Source organism: Pezoporus occidentalis, unplaced genomic scaffold (genome assembly GCF_034315485.1).
Source record: "Pezoporus occidentalis ecotype Australia unplaced genomic scaffold, CSIRO_AGI_Poc_V1 ctg33, whole genome shotgun sequence".
NCBI lineage: Eukaryota > Metazoa > Chordata > Aves > Psittaciformes > Psittacidae > Pezoporus > Pezoporus occidentalis.
The window spans coordinates 1,577,296-1,605,075 of NW_026915268.1; the positions used below are offsets into that span (position 1 = coordinate 1,577,296).

A 27,780-nucleotide genomic window follows, 5' to 3' on the forward strand; every position below is an offset into this window, starting at 1 on the left:
GGAGACATTCCTGCACACCCTACTGACAAGTACAGCAGCTACTCAAACTGACTACAACAGATAACACAGCTACTCCAACTCCAAACACAGCAGCTACACCAGCCCCAGCGACAAGTACAGCAGCTACTCAAACTCCAAGAGCAGCAGACAGTGCAGCTACTCCAGCCCCAGGCACAGCAGCTACACCAGCCCCAGTGACAAGTACAGCAGCATCGTTTGAGAGTTCTGAAGGTTTTGAATGGGCTTTGGGTACCCTTGAGACCTCCCTGATGATTGTGATGGGGATCAGCATGTTGGCACACATACAGACTGTGTTTTACCCACGACCATTTTTTCTGATCTCGAAAGCTAAGTAGTGTCATTTTTGGGTCTTGTCTAGGATTAGACAACAGTATAGGAGGACCACCAAGAGATTTTCCCCAAGGCTGAACAGTCATGAGTGTCAGGGTGTGTGGGACAGTATGGGCAAGTATCTAGTGCACTGGGAGCCTCCAGTGCTTTGGAAGTGTCAGAGATGGAAGGCAGCTGTATGGAGTCCCCAGTGACAAGTTGCAGAAACTGCTGAAGGGGAGGATGAATTATTTTTTGGCCCAGTGGGCCCATGACACTTCAGGCCATCAGGGCAGAGATGCAACATAGAGAGGGACTCATGATCAAGGGGTGGACTTAACAATGGGCACTATTGCCCAGGTTATTCACGAGTGTGAACTCTGCACACAGCCTCTCCTGCTCTGAAAGACTGTTAGAAGAGATGGAGCACGACATTATGGACCAGATGGACTCAGCAGCTTAATAGGGATTGGAATGATCTCTGTCTCTCTCTCTCTCTCTCTCTCTGTGGGGGTATATATATATATGTATATATATGAGATGAGTGATGGTATATTGAAAATGTGGGATTTGAGCATGACGTGAATGGTATGGAATAAGGAGTGGATACTGTCCTGGGTTCAGCAGTAGCAGTCATTTTTCTCCTTCTTAGTAGCTGGCTCAGTGCTGTGTTTTTGACTTTCACCCTGGAAACAGCGCTGATAACACCAATGTTTTTAGTTGCTGCTCAGTAATGTTTAGTCTGACCAAGGACTTTCTGAATCTTATGCTCTGCCAGGGAGGAGGGGAAGCTGGGGGGAAGCCAAGATGGGACAGCTGACCCAAACTGACCAAAGGGGTATTCCATACCACAGCACGTCATGCCCAGGCTGTAGAACTTGGGGCAGTTACCCGGAAGGGCTAGATCACTGCTCAGGTCAGGCTGGGTATTGGCCGGCAGGTGGTGAGCGGTTGTATTCTCTCCCCATGTTATTTCTTTTATCATTATTATTATTGGTGGTAGCAGTAGTGATTTGTGTTATACCTTAGTTACTGGGCTCTTCTTATCTCAACCCGTGGTAGTTACATTCTTTCGATTCTCCTCCACATTCCTCAGGGAGTGGGGGCTGGGGGAAAGGCGGGGAGTGAGAGACTGCATGGTCTGATTTACGGCTGGGCTTAAACCATGGCACCTAGGAATGCCTGCGACTTTCAATGTCAGACTTCAAGCAGTAACTGTTTAGATTCATGGGGTGTATGTTGAAGTTTGCCCGCTGCCATAGCAGTGAGGTCTTACTCATTTAAACGTTTGTTTATGTGCATACAATAAAAGCATAAAAGGCATAAAAAGCAGACTTTTTAGCCAGTGTGTGGGGGGTCTTTTTAAAGAATTCAGGATCTTTTTGCTTTTCTTGAAGTTATGCAGTTGTATTAAACTTTGCATAACCACAATTCTGCTGAACTACTGGAAATGTCAGACTCTTCCTTTCAGTGTTAGGTTCCTTCCATGACAGTCACAATCTGCATGATTTCCCTGGTCTCATTCAAAAGCAAGGAGGGAAGATACTGTCTCTTCAGAGGAAGGCCTCCTGGCTGAACACAGGCAGAGTTACTTTGTAGAGGCAGCTTTTGTTTGCTGTTTGTGGCCTTTATTCCTCTTTATTACAGTATTTATTCCACCTTTTCCATTTGCAGAATCTCTGAAGATTTAATCTGGAAAAGAAACAAACATACACCAAAATGAGTTTACTGAGATAGAAAGCTGAACGAATGCAGTAGGGTTGGTGATGGAGTGCTCCCTTGGTTCGAGGCTGGCAGCAAGTCTTCAAACTACATCTGTGGCATTTTGAGGCAGATACACACGCTGTAGATGTAGTCTGAAGTCTTAAGTCTGGCAGCTCACCTTAAGTGAGTCCCTGTCAGCCTGCTGCAGTCCCTGCAGTCCTGCATGTTACTTAGGTGCCAAAGGAACTCTAAGCCTCCTGGTTCTTTGTAAAGGGGAAAAATTCAGTTTACTAAGCTGCATCCCTGGCCAGCTTCTCAGATTTATATCATCAAATAGGTCCTGAACCTAGAGAGACGTTGTCAGGTTTCCTTGACAAATAAAAATGTGTCTCTCTTTGGTTACCTCAGATGTTTTTTTCTTTTAATAATATTATTTTTCAGGAGGGCAATATTATTCTAAAATGCTTTTTAAGCCCATGTTTGAGCTTAGCCAGAGAGAGCTCAGTATGACTTACATAATGTATGGAGCAGTGGCCTCTGGAGGGCAGTGTTTCAAGCACATCATCTTTCAAGAACTCCAGAACACTACTTATTGATATTTTAGAGGAGCACAAAAGCTTGATACTCTGACTATTTTGTAGCTAATTTATTCCCTTGCTGCATTCTAGCCTAGCAACCATACTGACTGAACTTGTCACAGTTTTCACTGTGGGTGAAGCTCAGTTTTAGGGAAGGGTCCATTCTGATTGGCCTGATCTGAAATTTGCTGTGAAAGAAATGATAAACTGCAGTTCATGGGAGCAAGCTGCCTTTCCTAAAGCCTTCAAAGGGCTTATGCTTTAGCAGAGCAAGTAACAAATGCACTTCCCTTGGAGACAAGGGAAAGTTGAGAGGTATTTGGACTGCTGCTTTTTTAAAAAAAAAAACATCCCTCTCAGACCCCCTTCCACAAACCTGAAGGCATTTTTCTCCTTTTTATCAAGGAGAGGAGACACAGTTATGCATTATTCAAACACTGGGGCTTTGGTAGAAAACTGAGAAACCTCAGGAGCACCTTTTGGTTAGATTTTTAGCAAGAATGTAGGCGTTCCTGTCTTTAGGAGATTTAAGTTGTTGTTTGTCTCCAGTTCTGAGTAATTTGGTACAATGAGGACAATGCAGACTTTGGCCTTAAATAAGCGCTATTAAGATCAAGCAAGATCATGCTTATTATTTTCTGAATTATTTTCTTAATGGTCTCCATCTTATCATAAATCCTATATAAAATATTTAGAAAGTACATTCTGGTTGCTACTTTGCCAGTAAACTTGCCAGAACAATTCCTTCTACTGTTGCAGAGTAACCCTGTTTGATTATGGAGGAGGCAAACCTGCAAAAGCAGTCCTGTATTTTGAGGATTTGTTCTTTTTCACAGGACCTTTAACCTTGAGAATTTTTTCCTGCAGTGATGCTACACAAGAGGAGAAATAGGCCTGAAGCTTATAGCTGAACTTGCAATGTCAGATAATAAATAATTTCTAGTTTTCATGGTACTGTTCATCTTGTGTTTGCTTCCACATGGAGGCATATTTGTGCATGTGCGGTGCTGTTGTTCTGACTGGTTTTTGACAATGCTGTTCATTCACGTATCTCCATGCATGTTAAAGAGAATAATATTGTTACCTGATTTTAAAAGATGGTGGGAAGCTAAGGTAATGAAATACCAATGTAAGAAAAGAAGAATATTATACACACTCAAATCATGCAGTCCACCCTGCTGCTGCTATCAGTCCAGTAGCAGGGCAGCGGCAGTGGCCAAGCAGTTACAGCAGTAGTCTCAACTCTTGCCTGTTTCAACAATTGTTTCAGGAACTTACTGAGACAGTTTTAATTCAGGTTTTGGATCTTATGCTCCTTCATGGACATACTTTCCCCAGATTTGTCTAGAGTCTGAACATGTGTGTAATTTTTACTCCAGCATTCCCTGTGATTGTGAGTTTCACAACTTAACTGTTAGTTTGGGGAGGATTATATATTTTATTTAAAGTTGTTACCTGAAAGACTTCGTGGGCCACCACATGATTCTTTTCTACAGAGAAAATATGGGCAATCACTCAGTATTCACACAGTTCTTATTATACAGCTGTCAATGAGATTTTCCTTCCCTTTTATTAGGTATTTTCCAAACTGATGCTAATTACTCCATTTAGTCTTTCCTTGTATGAAATATATTCCATTTTCCAGTCATTTTCACAAATCTCTGTGTCTTTTTCTAAAGAGTTTTACTGTATCTTTCTGAATCAGGTGAGCAGTTCTGTGTATCCGAGGGATTTTTCAGAGCACTGAAATGCTTTTTTTTTCCAGCTAAAATAGTGGGAAAGGCTTTTTCATAAAAAATACACAAAAAATATAATGTCTGTAAGTGGAAGCCTCTCATAAGTTTATGTACATTCAACATTGCCCCCTTTTGAGGTACTACTATACTGCATATTTTGGAAGCCTTTATATGAGGTTTTCTTGACCAAAAGAAGTTTATTTAGAGCATTATTCACCATATGTGTAGTTGGGGTACAGGGTTTTCAAAAGCTGGAACCTAAGGGAGTAGCAGTACCAACATAAATTTTAAGGAAAAATATATGATTTTTAGGTCACCTTTTTTTTTTGTCACATGAATGGTATCTTGGGTCTGGCATGAGCACCAGGGCAGCACCACTCATTTTCGTACTCCTGTGCCAATCAGAATTTACTGCAACTGTTACTGTTACAGGAGGTGCTCACACACTTGGTCAACTTACTGCTCCTCCTTGTATTTTATCAGTAAATTTTTTCTTCACAAAAAATATAATTCACATAAAGAAAAAGAAATCTCCAAAGCAATCAATTTCTGTTACAGATATATCAGGTTTAATGGTTTTCTATCAGCTGAATTTATTTACTGCAAGTCTTCGCAGCTCTGGGCCTAGGTAAGTCAAAATGTGAAGATGTTGCTACTTCTTATCAGCAGATAATGCTTTTATTTTGAGTTTCAGACCATTTTGATATATTTGGAGTTTTTGGTTTTGGGGTGGTTTTTTTGTTTTTTGTTTTTTAGTCATGCAGAGAGCAGTACTTACTGAGAAAAGTAATGAATGAAGCAGAGAGAGTAGCCAGAAGCAGCTGTGTCACCCATTCATGTTTCCTCCACCACTATCCCAGTGGCTGGGCTACCATCTAGGGTAGTCCACTAACACTCATGAACTACTTTTCTCTAACATAGTTTCTGGATGCAAAACACAGGAAGAAATGTTTTAAGAAATACTGATAATAACACGTCCTGCATGATTCAGTTACTAGCAGTTAATTGGGCTAAACCAGTCCAAAGAAGTGGGAAAAATTTTCAAAACACAAAGAAAAATGACAGTAGAGTTAAGTAATAGTTGGGTTTTTTACATTCTCACATATATTGCAGAGCTATGGGGTTTATGCGTTATGTCTCAATGACTTGAGATTATCTCTAACTTCACATTATTACATCCCACCCTGATTCATTTCAGGGCACACTTATTGTTTCTCATTGAAGTCTGGTTCCTTACTAATCATCATGCTCACACTTTATATACAGTGTTTTCCTCTTCTAAAACAATCCCAGGGGAAGATGAAATGGTAATTACAATCACAGTTCAAACTGTCAGGAAATGGAGCAAAAATTAAAAAGCACTAAATCTGTAGCATTTTGATTGTCTGAAAAGTTCCCAACATTTGCAGCAGAGCTGCACTTAAATATATACTGAAGTGGCTTCTTATAAATCAAGTCATAATTGTTCAGCTCTAGGTTGCAGGAGCCAAATTAAATTTTCAACTTCTCTATGGAATTCTCAGCTTTGATTAAGAGCAGAGGTATGAATAATGGCCTTTCCCCATTAAATACACAGTCAGGAGAAAAAAGAAACAAGAAAATATTCAGGATACATTGTACAAAGTTGCAAAATACATATAGTATTTCTTTTAAAATGGAGATTGTATTTCAGTCCTGTAAGTATTAGACTCTCACTTACCAGAGAAGGATAATGACTCTGTAATATTGATGTCCACCTCAGATATGTCTGTGGTGCTCAGTAACATTACAGTAGTCACTATAGGGCATTTTGAAAATTATTTAGATTAAGCTATTTGTGAAGATACCGATGCAGGGTTTGTTGGTGAAAGGGGCAAAGCATTTTTTCAACAAAAGTGCCCATTAAATGGCAATGTATGTATGTATGTATGTACTTTTTGTTAAAATCTTGGATAATGAACTTTGCCAAGATCTTTACTCTTTTACACATGGAAACTGATCACAGGGAAATACATTTGATGTGCAGATATGGCTGTTTGCAAACTTCAGCAGTGTTTATCTGGTCATTGTTCTGGTTCTGTACTGAGTAGGAATTATGTTTTCACAGATACCAGAAATGTATCTGCAGGGCTTCTAGTGATTCTGTAAGTTTGGTCTTACTTACTTTAAATTGTAAAGATTTTACCATAATAATTTATGTTTACTTTAGCGAAATGTTAGAAGCCTATTATTTTTTATTGCAAAAGGGACAGTGTTACTATTATAGAGAACTTGTAAAAACTTACGTTTAAATATTTAATCTTAAACGTGTTTACAGTCCTGTAATATACTTGCTTGCTGGATGGTTCTTCTGCAAAACTTGGTTGGTGTTAAAGTAAAAAAAGTCGTGCAACATTAAGAGGATAATGTTGTGATGAGTTTGCTGTGCTCATTAACTTCTCAATATAATGCAATGTAATATTTAAGATCTTCAGTTAATCACTATTTTCTTTATCAGAAAAATCAGCAATGTAGGAATTTAATAGTCTAGAGGACTCCCTTTGCAGCTACTGGCTAATTTGAAGTCATTGGTAGATCATAGTTTTTCAAATATTTCAAATTATGATGCATATGTGCTAACACGGAAAAGCAGCACATCAGGAATCATTGCTAGAAACAGTGTAATTTTAGTGGCAGTTTTAAGAGTGTGGTAGCTTTGTGAATTAAAGTAACAGTTGCTTCATCTAATCTCATGCATCAGCATGAAAACTGATCACCTGGAGGACTCAGGTAGAGGGTAGAGGGACCGCCCTGTGTGTACAGCATTACCCAGCCACGTGTAACATAAGCTTTTGCCTGCAGACAGAATATACTTGAATAAGTGGAACAATAGTATAGCAAATCCTATGATCCTGTGAAGTGTTCAAAATAATTGATTTCTTTTCATTTCTCTCTTTTTTCTAGAAAGAATTGGAGAGTGGGGAATTCAGCTGCTTGATTCCCATGAAAGCTAACCAAGAATATTTCACTACTCGTAACATTACAGGGATTTGTAATTGATTTGATTGAGTTTAATTGATTTACTGCTTCTATGGTTATGCTTTAAAAGAGTGCCTGAATATGCACTGGAAACAAGAAAATAACTTCTCTGTGGGCTTTGTGTAAACTGCTGGGTACTTTGCTGGAAAGCTAGAGAAGTTTTTCTTTAAGAAAAAAGGATTAGCTTTTATCTCTATTAATTAAATTTTCCTTAAGACCATTTCATAATTAAAAAATATTAAGTTTTTTTTTTTTGTATTTTTATACTGTCTTAATTAACATAGGGATTCTTGAAGATATATCATAAAAGCAGGAGATACTTTAAGCTGTGAAAAAAATTGTTACAACCACGATTTTAAAACTTTATGTTTAACAGTTTAGTACCTGTTGAATGTTTTTCTTGTGCCTTAGGTTCTAGCAAATGCCATTACCAATATCAGTGTTTAATAACTTTAAACTTCTTGAAATGACAAGTTGTAGAAAGAGTACAATATTATGAAAGATAACATGTTCTTTGAAAGAGAGGGACACAAAGAAATGAAGCAAAAATATCTTTGTGTGTAGTCCTATGCACCATTTTGGTTTTGGAGCTTTCCACATACCACACAGAAACAACAAGTATTGGAAAAGAAAGTATTTAATTTCTGTAACTGTTCTTACACTTGAAATTTATGTTCTGTGTCTGATTTTTAATCATTGGCAGCTCATTTAATGAAGCAATTAATGAAAGAAGTTTAAACCTATAAGCTTCTTAATTTCAATTCTTCTCCCTACACAACTAGGTTGTAGCGTAGTGAACAGAATATCCTCACTGGAAAGTCTTCATAGCAAAGAGAAGCTCTCCTGTTGTGCCCTAGTATCTATCTCCTGTTGTTGCCTGCTATCACAGCCAGCCTTGCCCTGCACTTGGAAAGTCGAATTATTATCTACTTACAACTTCAGGCTATGACAATATCCAGCAGAGAAGGTAGAACACAGTGGTACCCACCTTGCTGCTTGAACTCTATAAAGGCCCAGCAGTGTCCACGCTGATCTAAGACAAACATCAGCCTCAGCAAGGTCATGTCTTTAGAAATTGTTCATGCTGTTAAGATTCTTAATTAACTAAATGCACAGAGAGTATTCAGCTTAACACTATCAGATCTAAGAGGTAGGATATTGTTGGCAGAGACATCATTTCTGTAAATTGCTTTTTCCCTTGACTGGATTTGTCCTGAATTTGCCAACCTTATGGTATATTTTCCTGTGAAGAGTACTGAAATGGAGAACAGGATTGTGTTTCTCTCTGTAGGATTCCTAGCAAATGAAAGTGAATCATAGGATTCTTCTACTTGATAGTAGTATATCAAACAGCAGTCAGCTTGCTGTCTTAGGTCAATAGGCACTTGTTTTTGACATAATTGTACAATTCTTGTTGCTTTATATTTGAATTAGTCTACATTGGACAAAACTGCAGTTATAATAAATGCTTATATTGGTGGAGCAAAGTGATAATAGGGAACAGCAGATTGGTAACAAGCATGGTTTGTAGTTCCTTTTAATGGCTTGCAATAAAAGAGTAGTCCTATAGACTAAGTTATAAGCTAAATTCAAAATTTTGTCATCGATGACAGAGTATTCAAGCTGGATGAGTTAAGCAGACTGTCTTCAGCCACTGTAGATGACTTGGTGTGATACCAAGTCCTTATTTTATCAGATGTGGTCAGTTAAACAGGAGTTATATTAAACGCTTATTTCTCAGTATTGATGAAAATTGAGAGATCAGTTCCGTTCCAGTGTACAGGGAGTGGAAACCAAATGTTCCCTGTTCCTTTGACTGTCACAGCAACCAAAGTGTTGTCAGGCTCTATCTTGTCAGATTCCCTGCCTACTTCAGAATTCATCCTTTTTTTGTTGCTAATTAAGCTATCTTTAATAGGTAGCACAACATCACTCATACTCAGTGAACACCCAAAGAGCTCCCAACAAGATAAGGAAAGCTCAATTCTCGCCATGTTAAGCATGTAGAAGATATCATCTACAAGCCAGTAGCATCCCTTCTTCATTGAGTGCCATGGGTGATTATGGAAAAGGAGGACTCTGTTCTTTCTGTTTCACGCAATGTTTTACAATATGTGAGGCACAATTAGCTAGGTATTGAGTCTGGAGAAAAGATTGTGCTAATGTTTGTGAAAAAAGAAGTTACCTGTACACAGCTTTGATTCAGACACCGAAATTCCAGGAAAGAGTGTGAGATCAGATACAGCATATAAGAATATGAAAATGGTTATCTTAGGTCCAGAAGTATAGTATAGTGTTATATCTCTGACAGTTGCCTCTGCTAGTTGCTGAGGAAAAAGTGAAAAACCAGTGAATGTGTGTATTAATTGGTTTACAAGGTTACTTTCCTAGCTCCTACAAGTCAGCCTCTCAGTAGCTTTCCAAGCCAGGAATGACATCTGAATATTTGATAAGCTTTGATGGAATCCTCTTCCCTATTTTTTCTGACTGTTCTTTCCAGCCCATTTAAACATTTGTCATGTCCTTTGCACTGTGGTAATGCCTTCTGGTGGCCATCTATGCACTGAGGCAAAGCACAAACTTGGTTTTGTTCTGCATGTAGCTGTAATAGAAAAATGCTATGGAACATGACACCATTAGTTGGTTGTAGGCTCTCTGTGCTCAGTGTCCAGGATTTTTGGATTGATGATGATAATATTTGCATCTCTATATTTAATGGTGCATGGACTGTGCTGTTCTGAACCCATTAGGAAAGGGTTGGCACTTCCCTTTGAGGAACTAGAACAGCTCACTGCGGGGCACCATGTGGCTGCTTAGAGCTTGGTCCTAACTGTTAGAGGTTTGGAGGGATCAAACAAATGGAATGGAAGCCCTTCTTTCCCGCAGAGATGGAGAAAGTGCCTCCTCCCAGCAGGGTGCCTTAAATGAAGGTCATTTTAGGGAAACATTAGTAAAACAACTTGGAACAAGTCCCTGTTCCAAGAATTAGCCTGCAAGAAAGCCTGGAAGTACTGATGTCTTTGTCTAAATAAATTTCAGTTTAAACATTATGCTTGTTAAATCTAGGGTCATTCTGCTCAATAATTCTTTAAAATTCCATGTATCTGATGCTTATAACTGGTGCATTAGGTGACATTTTTGATTCAGTAGGAGACATATTTGAATCAGATGGTGGGTTTGATTTACTGTAGGAGATACATGTTTTGATAGATGATGCATTTCATTCTGTATTGAATAAGCATTGATTCAGCAGGGATGTGTTTGATTTGCTGAATGAAATATTGTATCAGATTTTGATAATTTTTTCCTGTAATGCACACCTTTATTTTAATAGTTGATTAATATATTTTAGAAAGAAGTGCATAAAATTATTTTTGTAATGTTCTTCTGTTGGTGTGATTTATGGATTTTACAAGCGATAGATATGTATTTCAATATGTGCCACAGGTAATTAAAAGTGTTAATAATATATGGGCACTTCATAATCACCATCAACCAGAGTCTCATCCTGCATGCACATATGCAGTGAGAGATTTCTGTTGGAATAAATAAGTGCAAGATTTAGGGCCAAATGGTTTTGCTGTTAGGGTATTATTACTCTATTGTTGTTTTTTTTGGTTTTATTTTTGTTTTTTTTGTTGTTGTTGTTTTGTTTTGTTTGGGGTTTTTTTGTTTGTTTCGTATTTGTTTTTTTTTTCAATGACTTTTCTCCTTTTTTTTTCCAGGAACACAGTGATTTATAGAGCTTGTGGTGACCTCTAACTGTACCTGATCAAGCAGCCACACAATGTGATTTGGTGATCATTTTCAATAAAGGGCAAACTAAAATAGGTTTTGGCTGGCACCAAATTACCCTCATTTTAAGTGTTTAATTTTTACAGGACTAAAAGTTGTTTCCGTGTATGCTTTTCATTACATTTAGTACCAAGCTATGAAAACAATCATATTAGGTTCAGCCCTGCTTGACCTTTTACACATTACTACTCTTATTGAATATAAAAAAATTGCTACAAGAACAAAACTGAGCTAAAAGGATGAAATTTATTAACTGCACTCAGGTTGATGTAAGATTATATATAAGCATAACAAACAGAAATGGATAGCTGGAACAGGCTTGAAAGAGATGGTCTGAAAGTATAACTGATGTTAAAAGCCGGTGCTACCCGCTGCAGGCACTCTAGCACAGTGAGAGGCCGTGCTTCTCAGCCTTCCCATTTTATTTCTCCTTAATCTCCCTGTGGATGGAGGATTGCACTGAAACTCTGGATTTATACTTGCTTCTACTCTTGCTTCTACTTGTGCTGCTTGAGAGCTTTTGGCCACAGTGCTTTGTGCCTTAGGTCCCCAGTTTGTATAGTGTGGCAGGTAACACTGAGCTTGTTTTGCGTCTTCTGATGACAGCGTTAGGCTTTACTGTTTTAACATAAAATAATTGTCCTAAGTAAGGGGAAACTGGATGAAGAGTTCAGGTCACCTAATTCTGGATCTTGCTACCTAATTCTGATACATATATATGTATATTGCTTTAGTTTTTAAGATGAGGAATATTTTACATGTTAAACCCACAGTGTGAGATACTCTCTACCACTTCAGAAGGACTGTGGGATCAGACAGCTGCCCTCACCTCAGCTATGCCTGGCAGGATATGTAAAATAGTGATTAAATGGCTCATCTCTTCTGATATAGGTGTAGCTTCAGGTTGAGCCAACCCTGACTTCTAGGAATTATTTCTGGATTCCCCCAGGAATATGCTGCATCTAAGCCCTGCTTTCTCATGAGAAAGCTGCCTTCTTTGGAAGAGGGGAGAGCTAAGTGGCTTAAAACAGGCTGTGTGAATTCTGTTCAGGAAAAGTACTGCTACTTTATTGTGTGTTTTTCCTTTTGTTTTGTGTTCCCTTAGAACATCAGTGGATGCAGGGCTGGAAGTCATTCCTGATGCCTTTAAACCCAGCACTGAGGCATGCTGGATGAAGGCAGTTCAAACTCAGCAAGATTTCTCCCCACTTGGAATTTGCTCCTTATAGTGAATAACGTGGGAAAATGTTTTAGACCTTGTTCTCCTCCAGGCTCCGGGCCTGTTTTGGACAAGATTTGTGTACAATAAAATGTCATATGATATTGTATAATAATACATATCTATTATTTTGTCAGAAGGATGTTTTACTTTTGATATTTAGCTTTTGGAGAAAGAAATTTTGTAGTTTTCAGTGTTTGTTTCAGCCAGGTTTTCTTTCCAGCTTTTTTCCAGCTGTCACAGTGTTCAAGCACGTCAACAGTTGTGAGTTTGGATATTTAAATTCTGCCAAACCCTTTAAGTTTTTATATTAAATTTTATTAGATGTTCATAAAAGCTAAGTTTCTACAAAAGACATGAGAAAACCCAAGGCAAAAAGCCTTTGGACATGTATTGTAAACAACAATACAAGTTTTGAAACTTGTAAAAAGTTGTAATTTCTTTTCCTTCTTGAGCAGCTGGGCTGTTAAATTACCTGGGCTGTCTAATGGACAATACACAGTTAGGCTGTTGGGAATTAAGTACAAAAGGAAGCATTTGTCCTTTTAATTTTTTTCTGACTTGTTACAGCATGTAACACTTTATTATGCCATATCACATTGGTGTGATAGGCAAGTGAAACAAGAGAGCTCATACTAATTAACAGGAAAACACAGCAGTTTTCCAGTTACCAAATTAGCTTAGAGTACTTCAGGGAATTTTAATATTATGGGAAAGACAGTTATTGCTGAGAAAAGCTGTACTATGATGAAATTAAGGAAGTGAAAATCAAAGGTTTGTCTCTGTTTTCACCAAATCATGAAGTGTTCTCTTACTGTAGACTTGTATCTTGTGCCTGCTTTAAAATAAAGGACTTGCTGCAGGATCATTCAACTAGGGTACAGGAAGCAGATCTAAATATTACTTGAAAATATATTTAATCTCAGCATAGTTTATTTCAGACAGGTATCTGGCTTGATGGCCTTTATACCAGACACATTTGTATGTTGTTTATGAATGTAATCAGGGAAAACTACCTATAAATTTGTCCCGGTTCTATCACAACAATAGCATGTTGGAAACCTCAAGGAAAACAAGTTTTTAATAGTCCTGAAACTTTCCCTGTTTACCTTTGCCAGTGAACTTTACCTTTGCCAATGAACTTCACCTTTGCCAGTGAACTCAAATTCAACCATTTGGCCAAGAATATGATGGTCAATATAAACGCATGCTGAATATTTTTTAACCTGTCATTTTTAGATTGTTTCCTCCAACTTTTCAGGTGCACCCAAATTATGTAGACCAAGTGTTCCCTAGTTGTTTTCATAAAGTTGATCTTTGTTGTCTCAAAGTTGTTTCCCAAAATGTTCAATTTAGGAAGGACAGCTGGAAGTGCCCTAAGGTCATACCTGTCTCTGTTGTGATCTGCCCTTGGTCCACCAGGTCCTTGAAATAAAGCAGTTTTCAATGTACAGTAGTTGAGCTGGTCAATTCAGGAGAGAAAATCCTGTGAGGTACTGAGATCAGCACAATATTTTCTATGGAGTTCTGAATTGCTTTAAAAATAAAAGGGTTCTGATTAACCTCATATATGAAAGTCTGAACAATGTCATCTTCAATTCTTGAAAATTATTCTGTAGGAATGTGACAGGGTTTTGGTTTATGCATTGGATTAAGGAGACCAACCTAATTCCATTATTAAAGATGTCTGTCTTTCTAAGGTCATTTAGCATCTCTGAAATTGTTTCAAATATGCATCTGAGCAATGCAATAAATAACTATCAGTCCATATTTGGGCAGTATAATATTTTAGAAAGGTTAAGTAAAGTTCCTTAAGATAATTGCCGCAATGATCTGGCAAATTTATAACAAACTTTACAAAATTTCCTTTGCTTGTCATTATATTTTTTGAAATGTTGAAAACTGTTTACATAATTGGAAAGATCTGTATTCCTGATGTAGCATGAAGTTCTTACTATGTAGTCAATGCTGCTATGTTCTTCTGGCTATTTTCATATTGTAAAAATTTATCTTCTGGACTTTCAGGCAACGCAGTCTTTGAATCATTATGTCTTATCCTCGCTTACTACTTAATACTTCAGGCTGGTAGCATTTGGACTTGTCTTTCCTCATTGACCTCAGGAATTTTCATTTAAATCTGAAATATGTTTATATTACAGATAGGAACAATTGGCAGCTTTTAGTACTACAACTATAATCATGTGGATGGGAAGTGGATGCTCAAAGCATGTTAAGACCACCCTCTGTCCTCTTCAGCTTCAAGGTGCCATTGTCTACTTCTAAACCTACAAGATGGACTTCAGCTTCTTGAGGTTATTTTTTACACATGTCAAAACCTGTTCTTATTGCCTTATATAAAGGTCTTTCCCTGTAGTGTCACTTTTCGTCATAAAATATATGCTCATTCTTAACCCCATTGCCTAACTAAAGAAAGTAAGGCTAAGAGCAATTAAAAATACGGTTTTCAAATTCAGAAATGCACCAATTCCGTTTACATGGTCACTGTAGTTGCACACATACGCTATATATTCTAGAAACCAATTACGTGTATTAGATTCTGTCTTCACGTATACTGGAACATTTCATATATGTATTTGCATACTGTAACAGCAGTTGTGCACAGATGGGCAGAAACAGTCCCCAGTGAGTTCTACATGGTCATTCAGCAAATGAATAGCAAACCTGAGCCTGGATACCTGGTCTCTCAGCTTCTGCATAGCTTTTATAAAGTAGGAAATATATTGTTATATGAAAGTTTTTCTGGAGTTATATTACCTGTTGAGTTTAAACAGGTTTTCCAGTCCCTTAGTGCCACTTTTCCTATTGTTCTGCTGTGAAAAAGCTCACTTTGAACTGTGCAGCAGTGTCATTTCCAAAAGATGGGTATACACAACAATAGCACACATACTTCAATAGTAAAAACCTCATTACTACAACAAAAATGTTGTTTCAGCTCTTTTTTCTCTGCAGCAGAACAGTGGCACCCAGTGGTCATTCATGCAAAAATACTTGCCATTAAAATTTTATAAACTCAAATATCATTGCAAGGAATAAGGAAAAGAAAAACAAATTAGGACTTGTGTGTCATTTGTTCTTTCATATTCCTTGAAATCCTGTAAGCCTCAGACAGATTTCAAAGACCTTGCGCGTTCTTTTATACATAAATCTGGAATGTATGTGTGCTTGTAGAAATGCATATAAGAATTGCATTTTGTTATGTTACTAAAATAAACTTTTTTTAAAGAAAAGAATATTTTTTCCTTTTTTTTTATTGGAGGGGGACAATATCCCCATATTCATTATTTCACTGTAGTATTTTTTCATTGTTTATATGTACTTCTAAAGCTCTCGTATGCAATTATTAAAGAAATTCTGAAGAAAATATGAATGTTTCCCGAAAGAAAATAAGACCACATATTTTCCCCACATTTCAAATCTGTGTCAGGTTTTAACATGAACAGAGGCATTTTTGCATATATTTAATTTATCTCCAATAAGCCCATTTGGAAAACTTTGCATGTTAAGTACACGCAGCCAGAATGCACATGAGGGGATTATTCATGGGCAATTTAGAATATTTTCTTCCTAGACTCAGCAGGTATAATAAGCTAACCCATACAACCCCCCCCCCAAAAAAAAAAAGACTTACTGATTTCATATCTTAGGCATGTTTGCATTTAATAAGCTATATTAGCTTGACATGTTTTTGTAATGCAGGTGGGATCCTAAAATTCTGGTGTACCTTATTACATCAGTGCTGCAGGTTAGGACTGAAGGACTCAGTAGGTTAGTCGGAAGGTGTCCCTTCTTCCTCTTCTCTCATTTCCGGAGTGTACTGAGTGTAACTGACTGCTAAGGGGGTGTCCTGATGTAGGTAAAGGTGTCTTTACCCTGTTTAGCTCATTTCTGTCCCACCTACTGTACTGTGTATTTCTACATATAATTTACCTACAATACCTACTGTATTGTGTATTTCTCTGAAATAACAAATTGCCTCATTAAGAGAAGCACTAAGTGTGTGCAATTGCCACACTCACCCCATTCCTGTGAAAATGACAGTCACAATTGTAGATGCAGACAACTTTAAGAAATTTGAATGTGCAGGTCTAGAAAGTGCTTACTTCATCGCAAAAATGAGAGTTATAAGGTTAAAAGAGATGATTGGCAAGGCACAGAATTTATTGGCTGAATGGTCTCAGACAAATACTTTATTCACGTTCTCATCTCTCTCCATTTTAGCCATGAATGTTGCGGATATGGAAATAATACCAAAAGACATAGTTTTGTTATTCCCACGAAGAATGATCTTCAGGTAAAATTCTTGATAAATGGGTAATATAGACCTGTCTGATCAGCCCTTCAGTGTTGTGTTGAAATGAACCTGGTACTTGGTGGACTAAGCTGGACAGAGAGAGAGGCAGGGCTTGCAATTAAAAACTTATAAGATTGCAGTCTTCCATGGTGGAGTGAGTTTTCACTCTTCTTGTCTTTCTGTCTACAATTCCGTTTCAGACCAAGGAGACGTTTTATATCAAAAAGGGTTTAAATTTTCCTATGAAAAATCTCAGTTTTAACGTTCAACATGCTTCACCATCCCCCCTGTTTTTTATCAGAAAATAACCAATGATCTCAACATATTACCTCTTCCAGTCCTTATGTTATATGCAGTGTGAGTAAAATGTATAAGCAACTTTCACATCTATCTAAAGGTTTTGTGCAGTCAGTCTATTTCAGATAATGCACAGACATGCATTTGGCCCACATTTATGGACAGAAAATCTAGTACCTATCTATTCTATGACCTGAACTTGAGATACATGTGAAGTAAAACACTGAAGTTTTGCAGCAGTAGAAGAATTTTATGCATTAAAGACAGAGCTATTCTTTCTAGGTTATGAAATATTTCTAATTTGAAGAATGTTTAACAAGCTAAGTTCACTTTCTTGCAATTGGAAGCAAAGCCAATTCGATGTTTGAATTGGTAATGGCTTCTTACCTGGAAAAGTTATATCTTGTGTTGAATTATTCTGAATCAGACAATAAAATGATCTGAAGGAGAACTCAGAAATAAAAAATATAAAGACTTTAAATAAGCCATGTTTAATGTCCCATGAGTCAACAAAATTAGTTTGTGGTTTAGACTAATTTCGTGTTATTAATAGGAGTGTACAAAAATCTTCTACAAATCCCTCATTCCATTGGTAATGCCTTTTTCCTAGTGCAAACACAGAAAATATGCTTATAGCAGAGGATGATAATAGTTATGAAATTAAGATCTGAAAATTTGAAAAACTGCAGGTGTTCGGGATTTTACTGGAATGTTCAGCCACTGTATGAGTAATTGCAGTTGCACACACCTTCTCTATGCAATTCATTCCTGATTTGGTATTTTTCTTCTTCCTTGAAAACTAAAAAAGTTTAGAAGTTTTAGAGGTAAAAAAATGGAATTGTAGTGAATATCTTGTGAAGTACAGGGTCAGAAGATGGATTGAAACCAAATGCTACTAATAATCATTTTGCAGATGGGGGAAAAGCAAACTGAGACTTCCACACCTTTGTTGAAAGCAGACTCAAGAGCAAATGCTTGAAAGCTTTCCTGAGACTGGGCAGTGTAAGCAAAGTTGCCTTTGAATCATCTCAAGTTTTTTCTGGAACCGTCGTTTTCTAACAGGTGTCTCATCCTCCCAGTGCACAGAATATTGAAGGCCTATGAAATTACGTTAAGGCTTTGGACAGCAAGGTGTAGGAAATAAAAAGGTGAGGAGAGATGTTGACATGTTGTGGCATGCGTAGCAGTATCTGTACGGGAAAACTGAGAGAAGATTGTGCTTGATATTTCACAAAAGTTTCAGGTGACAGAAGACTTGCTCCTGAAGTAGCCAAGACCCAAGCCAGTGCAGATGTGCAGTGCAGAGGTACAAGTGAGATGTGAATCTCCTTGCAGAGAGTAAAGAAGAGTGAAGCGAACTTGTGAGGAAATTTAGCTGTTGGATCTGCATAGTGAAATGGGGCCTGGAAAACCTTGGGTTGAGGACTTTGTTCATAACACCTGTAGGAATGTGCATTGGTAGTTGAGAGGCCAGGAAAATACAGGCACAGAAAGAAGAAATGGAGATTGTGTGAAGAAGAAACCATAGAATTTAATGCAGAGATTTTAGAGTTTAGGCAGCAGTAAGAGGGGAACAGAGAGTTAAATGAAAGGGGAATAGTTGAAATATAGAGGAGATGTTTAGGACATTGACAGAAAAGGGTAAGTATGAAGTCCTTCAAGACTCCAGGATTCACCTCAGAAAGAGAAGATTGACAGACCTTTAAGAGAGAAGGTCTTGAACTTGGCCTTTGTTTCTTGGAGGCCGGCTACCTGGGAAGAGGATGGAATATTTAGTGTGTCTGGAGAACTGAGCTAATTAATGAGGTAAGACAAAGGCTCATACTGAATGTACAGAGGAAGAGAGAAAGGCCTGAACTCCTGAGAAAACATTGTCATGCCATCTATAAGGCAGAAGTTCTCTTTAGACTATTACACAACTCTGAGATGCACTGAGAATTTTATATAACTTGATTTGCAAGCTTAAAACGAAAACATTATGACCAGTGAAAAAAAAGGTACAGAAAACTTGCTTTTATATATGCTTCAGCAAATACTGCTTGCACTATCAGAAAACTCTTAGGAGATATGTATTTCTGAATACTTCCATCTAAAAGGTCATAACTCATCCTTTATGTAGCAGCTCACAAACATACTGCACACATGTGGGAACACTTGTATGTGATTAGGAGACTGCATACCATTGGTCTTTTGTTTTCATTTTTGTAAGTCCTCATTTTTGCAAGTCCTCATTTTTGCCTTTATCCTCCCCATCCTTCTCAAAACCCTAAAATATCAAGTGAATTTGCCTATGAATCCTTTGCTCCTTTACCCCCCTTGAAGTGCAGCATTTATATAGTACAAATTTTAAAAGCATGTGCAGCTCTGTTGAGGCTGTGTGCATAGAGTTGGTCTTCATTTCAAATATTTTTTTGTTTAGTGTTTTATTAAGTTGTCAGCAGTATGGTGGCTCCTCTCCTGTAGCAGCAAGAGAGTAGGAAAAACTGGAGAAGGCAGCAGCAGGAGATTGCTTCTGGAAAGTTTATGAATAGAGTTAAAATCTCCATTTAAAAGTACTGGCTTGTGTGAACAAGGTCACTAAAATGAATTGCTCTTTCTTTTTCAGTTAGGCTTTTCCTTTTTTGAGAAAAGAACAGGAGAAAGAACCTTAACAAAGGTCCCTAGACATATTCGTGTGTTGCTATCAGGTATGATGATGGATGTAGGTATGGCTGTCTTCAGACTCACTCTGGGGCTTCCTGCTTTGCACCCCACAGTACTACTGCCAGAGAATGCCCACATTTACTACCCCTTTTTTGCCATAGCATCCCATTCCTGCCTGCAGGATACCTTGGTGCCCAAGCCAGGGGCTTAGCAAGGGCAAGGCAGAACATCAGAGCTAACTCTTCTCCTTCAGATGGGCTGTGAACTCATCTGGGTTTGCAGGGAGAATCAAGATGTCAATAGAAGTTTTTTGTAAATCCTGAAGGTCAGGCCTGGGCAGCATAGTGTTTTATCTTAAGGAAGTAGTGAGTGGAAAATTTCAGCTGAAGAGACTATTTACTGTCTATGTGGTGATCCAGAAGGTTCGGGGCTTGTATTTTCTTTTGTAATTGAAAAATGATAAAGATGCTTATTTGCATTTCTGCAAATTGAGGACAGTGCCCATACAAAGAGATTTCTTTTTCCCCAGGTGACTCAGAAGATACAGTGTCTGCAGTTACTCAATCTCAGTGCTAAGCCTTTCAGTTGCCATTCATGGCATGTCCAATAAAAGTAATTTATTGCTTGGCTACAAGTCGAGACACTTGATCACTATTATAATTTTTCCCCCACATCAATCTTTTCCCATGTTATGCAAATCCAAGCTAATTTAGATGAAGTCAAGAGCTAGGCCTCTGTTTAAAAGTTTTTAACATGTCTTTTCCTTCAGTTCCTTCCACCTCATTCTTGAAACACCTTTTGTAGTATCCCAAAGGCAGAGCTTGGAGAGGTTAGTAGATAATTCAGTAGTTAAGCTATCATCCAATATTGGATATGCCTCCAAGGCATTAAATTTTCTCTTGTATCTGTTAAATTGCTGAGAGCTTTCATCAGTGGTTAATTATCTTGATGAAATATGTGGGGTTTGCAGTGATGCAGAACTTCTAAAGATTCTCCTCACATCATCATTCTAAGGTGGACAAATACATATTATAGATTTATCTCCATGGTCTTTGGCATGTATGTGTATATATGTGTATATATACATATATGTTGTCGTGGTTTAAAACCAGGCAGAGGGCTCGTTCCCTCACTCCCCCCCTTCTTTCCCTCCCCCTACTCCCAGAGGGACGGAGAGGAGAATCGAAAAGAATGCAATTCCCATGGATTGAGATAGCAGTTTAGTAACTAAGGTATAACACAAATCACTTCTGCTACCACCAATAATAACAATGATAAAGGAAATAACAAGGGAAGAGAATACAACATCTCACCACCAGCCGACCGATAACTCACCCCCCTCCTCAGCCTGACCAAGCACCGACCGATACCTCCTCCAACCCTGCAGACTCCCAGCCCTTCCGGCTCACTCCCAGTTACCTCCTGGCCATGACGTGCTGTGGTATGGAATACCTCTTTGGCTAGCTTGTGTCAGGTGTCCTGTCTCTGCTTCCTCCCGGCTTCCCCTCCTCCCTGGCAGAGCATGATGCTCACAAGGTCCTTGGCCAAACCAAAACATTGCTATCAGCTCTGATCCCAAGCCAAAAGTCAAAACACTGCACTTCACCAGCTACCAAGAAGGAGAAAAATGACTGCTACTGCTGAACCCAGGACAATGTATATGTGGAATAACAAAACAAGCTTAAAGACTATTTAATCCTTTTCATAAATTCCATGTGAACATAAGTCATCCCATCCCCCCATTAGGTATGATTACAGGAATCCTCTCTGAATATTTCTGCTTATGTTTAGTGTGAAAAGCAAAGCAAGAACAAGATTTTTAAAGGATTTTTTTTATCCCAAACCATCCCTGCAGACATTTATGAAAAGGACAATCCATCTTAAAACACATCGACTTGCAAATTTGTCATACCTCTGTCAGATCTGAAGAATGCTGCAGCAGCTAAAGAGCCACCAGATACAGCTCTTTCCTCCAGCAATATCCTGGGGGGTTTTGTAGACTTGGTAGTGGGCTTTGTGGACTATTCTGAATGGCCAGCTAAGTGCAGAGGGCAGTACAGGCATAGGGCAAGGGAGAGAAACAACTGTCTGTGCTTTATGGAATGATGAGGGAAGAAGTTACCGTGTGTCCTGGGTTCAGCAGTAGCAGTCATGTTTTTTCCTTTGTGTTAACTGGTGCAGTGCTGTGTTTTGACTTCCAGCTTGAGAACAGTGTTGGTGAAGCCGATGTTTTCGGTTGTTGCTAAGTGATGTTTACCCTGACCAAGGACTTTGTGAGGTTTACCCTGACCAAGGACTTTGTTTTAGCTGATAGTAGCAGTGGTGATTTGATCCTCCTCCCCGTTCCTCTGGGAGTGGGGAAGGGGAGAGCCCTGGTGCGGGGGGGGGGGGGGGGGGGGGAGACGGACACGGACCTCGATTGTTGTCAGCTCAGCACCACTCACTGGGAGTGAGTGAACAAGTTACCTGACTGGGTTTAAACCACGACAGTTCTTTTTGGCGCCCAACGTGGGGCTCGAGGGGTTGAGATAAGAACAGATCTGACTGGATTGATAGTCACTCGTCACAATGCTGATTTATTGGCTCTCAAGGTTGTTCCTCTTGATCTCACAGTTTCAGTATATCATATCTTACGTCCATCCTGTATTTGCTGTATTAGTGTTTTTCAAGTGTGGGGCTTGGGCTAAGGTTTTTATCCCATTGTACTTTATGGTAATGACTTGTAATACAATAGAATCATTGATCATGAAACTGATCTGGCTTATGTTCCCAGTGTGGTCACCACCTTTATACTTTGGGAGGTATATGATGGAGGTGCTTAGCAATTACACATCTTTTTTCTCCTTCTCAGGTGCTCAACCTGTGAAGGAGACATCCTTTTACCCTCCCAGTCGTCCCCCCAGACCATTTACATTTGAGAGTTTTGAAGTTTTTGAATGGCCTTTTAATGCTGTTGAGACTTGTTTGCTGATGGTGATGGGAATCACCATGCTAACACGCATACAGAGTGTGTTTTGCCCACTACTGATTTCAAGAGTTAAGCAGATTCAGGTTTGGGTCTTGTCTGGGGTCAAACGACGATGTAGGAGGACCGAGAGATTTTCCCTGAGGCTGGACAGTCATGAGTGGCAGGGTGTGTGGGATAGTATGGGCAAGTATCTGGGTCAGTGGGCCCCTCCAGTACTTTGGAATTTCACTACCGAACAACTGCAAAATCCAGAAGAATTAGTAAAACACTTAAATGAGGTGTGTGGTCATTCTGGCCATACCAGAGATGGACAAATCGCGGCAACGTGCTGAGGCTTGGCCTATGCTTACAGGGCCTTGTTCAACACTATCCAGCACCTCCAAAAGGAAAAGAATGTCGGCAGATCTGAGGGCAAAGCGACAGTCGCTACTCAAACTTTGACTGCAATGAACAGCACAGCTACCCCAGCGGCAAGTACAGCAGCTGCTCAAACTTCAACTGCAACAGACAGCGCGGTTACCCCAGCTCCAAGCACAGCAGCTGCACCAACCCCAGCGACAAGCACAGTCGCTACTCAAACCACAGTGATAATCACTGCAGCCAAACCAGAGGACCACTTTGTACCAATATCAGTTGCCCCTGTACGCAAGAGAATAAGCAAAAAGGAGGCAAAAAGGGTGAAGCGAGATGAAGAACCAATGAATTCACCACCCGGTCCAGAATCTGATCAGGAGTCATCATCACATGACGAAGAAGAAGAAGAAGAGGTAACTTCTCGACCTCAGACCTCAACCGAGCTGCGGAATATGCGAAAAGATTTTACCCGTCAACCAGGGGAGCACATCATCACCTGGTTACTCCGATGCTGGGACAATGGGGCTGATGGTCACAAACTAGAAGGTACAGAAGCCAAGCAGCTGGGATCACTTGCTAGAGAAGGGGGAATTGACAAAGCAATTGCAAGAGAGAAAAAGTCCCTCAGCCTTTGGAGGAGGCTCTTGGCAGCTGTGAAAGAAAGGTTTCCGTACAAGGACGATGTTACGAGTTGTTCGGCCAAGTGGACTACTATAGACAAAGGCATCCAGTCTCTGAGGGAATCAGCCATCGTAGAGATGATCTATCACATCAAGCCTAATAACGGGGATACACCTATAGATCCAGATGAAGTTGAATGTACACGACCCATGTGGCGAAAACTTACACGGAATGCACCGTCATCATATGCCCATTCATTGGCAACAGTGACCTGGAATGACATAGTACCACTAACAGTGGATGAAATGGTTCATAAACTCCGAGAGTTCAAAGACAACCTCACCCCTTCCATCATCTCAGCTGTGAAAAAACTGTCCCAGGACCTCGAACAATTGAGGGACAATCTATCTGATTTATCCAGCTCCTCACGTGTACCAACACACGTCTCAGCTATTAACAAAAGGCGTCCTATTGTTCAAGAGAGGAGATACAGAAGGTATACGCCACGGGGTACCCTATGGTTTTACCTGCTGGATCACGGAGAAGACATGACAAAGTGGGATGGAAAACCTACTTCAGCTTTGGAGGAACGGGTGAGTGAACTGAAGAGGGGAGCAAGGGCCAAGACTGATCGTCCCATGAGAGCTACGGCTTCAGTCTCTGGTGATCAGTTTCCCAGATGGAGTGGAAGAGCTGATTTTACTCCAGCTCCTGTGATAATGAAGAATAATCCCTTTCAACACGACTTAAGTGTCCAATGCTGTGACGACCATTAGAGGGGCCCTGCCTCCAGCCAGGTGGAGGTAGGGGACAATCGGATTTACTGGACTGTGTGGATCAGATGGCCTGGCACATCAGTCCCACAGAAGTATAAGGCTCTAGTAGATACCAGTGCACAGTGTACCCTGATGCCATCAAGCTGTCAAGGGGTGGAACCCATCTATATTTCTGGAGTAACAGGAGGATCCCAAGAGTTGACTGTGCTGGAGGCTGAAATCAGCCTGACTGGGAGGGAATGGCAAAAGCACCCTATTGTGACTGGTCCAGAGGCTCCATGCATTCTCGGCATAGACTACGTCAAGAGAGGGTACTTCAAAGACCCAAAAGGGTACCGGTGGGCTTTTGGTATTGCTGCTTTGGAGACTGAGGAAATTGAGCAGCTGTCCACCTTGCCTGGTCTCTCAGAAGATCCCTCTGCTGTGGGGTTGCTGAAAGTTGAAGAACAACAAGTGCCAATTGCGACCACAACAGTGCACCGGCGGCAATATTGCACCAACCGAGACTCCCTGATTCCCATCCATCAGCTGATCCGTAGACTGGAGAGTCAGGGGGTGATCAGCAGGACCCGCTCACCCTTCAATAGCCCCATATGGCCAGTGCGAAAGTCTAATGGAGAATGGAGACTAACAGTAGACTATCGTGGCCTGAATGAAGTCACACCACCATTGAGTGCTGCCGTACCGGACATGCTAGAACTTCAGTATGAACTAGAGTCAAAGGCAGCCAAGTGGTATGCCACGATTGATATTGCCAATGCATTTTTCTCAATTCCTTTGGCAGCAGAGTGCAGGCCACAGTTTGCTTTTACTTGGAGGGGTGTCCAGTTCACTTGGAACCGACTGCCCCAGGGGTGGAAACACAGCCCTACCATTTGCCACGGACTGATCCAGACTGCACTGGAACAGGGGCAAGCTCCAGAACACCTGCAATACATTTGATGACATTATTGTGTGGGGCGATACAGCGGAAGAAGTCTTTGAGAAAGGGAGGAAAATAATCCAAATCCTGCTGAAAGCCGGTTTTGCCATAAAACGGAGTAAGGTCAAGGGACCTGCACAGGAGATTCAATTTTGGGGAATAAAATGGCAAGATGGACGCAGAGAGATCCCCACAGATGTGATCAACAAGATAACAGCAATGTCCCCACCAACTAATAAGAAAGAAACGCAAGCTTTCTTGGGTGCAGTGGGGTTCTGGAGAATGCACATCCCAAATTACAGTTCGATTGTAAGCCCTCTCTATCATGTGACCCGGAAGAAGAATGATTTTAAATGGGGCCCTGAGCAGCAACAAGCCTTTGAGCGAATTAAACGCGAGATAGTTCATGCAGTAGCCCTTGGACCAGTCCGGACCGGACCAGATGTAAAAAATGTGCTGTACACTGCAGCTGGGGAGAACGGTCCTACCTGGAGCCTCTGGCAGAAAGCTCCAGGGGAGACTCGAGGTCGACCCCTCGGCTTTTGGAGTCGGGGATATAAAGGATCTGAGGCCAGCTATACCCCAACTGAGAAAGAGATACTGGCAGCCTATGAAGGGGTTCGAGCTGCTTCGGAAGTGATTGGCACTGAAGCACAGCTCCTCCTGGCACCCCGGCTGCCCGTGCTGGGCTGGATGTTCAAAGGCAGGGTCTCCTCTACACATCATGCAACTGATGCTACATGGAGTAAATGGGCTGCACTAATTACACAACGAACTCGAATAGGAAATCCCAGTCGTCCAGGCATTCTAGAAGTCATCATGGACTGGCCAGAGGGCAAAGATTTCGGAATGTCACCAGAGGACGAGGTGATGCGCGCTGAAGAGGCCCCACCATATAATAAACTGTCAGAAAGTGAAAAGCAGTATGCCTTGTTTACTGATGGCTCTTGCCGTATTGTGGGAAAGCATCGGAGATGGAAGGCAGCTGTATGGAGTCCTGGACGACAAGTTGCAGAAACTGCTGACGGAGAGGGTGAATCAAGTCAGTTTGCCGAGGTGAAAGCCATCCAGCTGGCCCTGGACATTGCTGAACGAGAAAAGTGGCCAGTACTTTATCTCTATACTGACTCATGGATGGTGGCAAATGCCCTGTGGGGGTGGTTGAAGCAATGGAAGCAGAGCAACTGGCAACGCAGAGGTAAACCCATCTGGGCTGCTGCACTATGGAAAGATATTGCTGCCAGGGTGCAGAACCTGGTGGTGAAGGTACGTCATGTAGATGCCCATGTACCCAAGAGTCGGGCCACTGAGGAACACCAGAACAACCAACAAGTGGATAAAGCGGCTAAGATTGAAGTGGCTCAGATGGACTTAGATTGGCAACGTAAAGGTGAATTATTTTTGGCCCGGTGGGCCCATGACACTTCAGGCCATCAGGGCAGAGATGCAACATATAGATGGGCAAGTGACCGAGGGGTGGACTTAACAATGGACACTATTGCCCAGGTTATTCATGAGTGTGAAACATGTGCTGCAATTAAACAAGCCAAGCGGTTAAAGCCTCTTTGGTATGGAGGACAATGGTTGAAGTATAAATATGGGGAGGCCTGGCAGACTGACTATATCACACTGCCACCAACCCGCCAAGGCAAGCGCCATGTGCTTACCATGGTGGAAGCAACCACCGGGTGGCTGGAAACATACGCTGTGCCCCATGCCACTGCCCGGAACACCATCCTGGGCCTGGAGAAACAGATTTTGTGGCGACACGGCACCCCAGAGAGAATTGAGTCAGACAATGGGACTCATTTCCGGAACAACCTTATAGATATTTGGGCCAAAGAGCATGGCATTGAGTGGGTATATCACATCCCCTACCATGCACCAGCCTCTGGGAAAATGGAACGGTACAATGGGCTGTTAAAAACTACACTGAGAGCAATGGGTGGGGGAACTTTCAAGCATTGGGATACACGCTTACCAAAAGCCACCTGGTTGGTCAACACCAGAGGATCTGCCAACAGGGCTGGCCCAGCCCAGTCAGAACTGTTACATATTGTAGAGGGGGACAAAGTTCCTGTGGTGCATATGAAGAATTTGCTGGGGAAAACAGTCTGGGTTATTCCTGCTTCAGGTGAAGGCAAGCCCACTCGTGGGACTGCTTTTGCTCAGGGACCTGGGTATACTTGGTGGGTAATGCGGGAAGATGGGGAAGTCCGATGTATACCTCAAGGGGATTTGATTTTAGGGGAAAACAGCTAGTGAACTCAATTGTATGCTGTTGCCTGCTGTGTAATGCTTTTATAGCCCATCAACTAGATGTCTCCAGGTCACCAGCGACTGGCCCTGACTTCCCTCCAGCCATCATCCCAACAGAGAATGAACTTTGAACATCATGGACCGAATGGACTCGGCAGCATTATAGGGATTGGTCCATGCACTAAGAAAATTATTTTTTCCTCTTGGTCTGGATGTATATGGATGTATATATGTGGGAGAGCGATGGTGTATTGAAAATGTGGGATCTG

The 27,780-nt window shown here is 40.5% G+C and overlaps 1 protein-coding gene across 1 annotated transcript; it reads left to right on the top strand.

Moving 5' to 3' along the window:
• LOC134168985 (uncharacterized protein YagA-like) lies at positions 1–27,543 on the top strand. The gene is made up of 2 exons (XM_062629162.1): positions 1–548; positions 26,595–27,543. Exons 1-2 carry the CDS (start codon positions 515–517, stop codon positions 27,512–27,514), a joined length of 954 nt encoding a protein of 317 aa, XP_062485146.1. The 5' UTR covers positions 1–514; the 3' UTR covers positions 27,515–27,543.
• The last annotated feature ends 237 nt before the right edge of the window (positions 27,544–27,780 follow it).

Bases quoted from the DNA above. Each gene is read 5' to 3' on its own strand.
- LOC134168985 (XM_062629162.1), top strand. From the start codon at position 515: ATGGAAGGCAGCTGTATGGAGTCCCCAGTGACAA. The intron at 549-26,594 runs GTTGCAGAAACT...AAGTGGATAAAG, and splicing joins TATGGAGTCCCCAGTGACAA to CGGCTAAGATTGAAGTGGCT.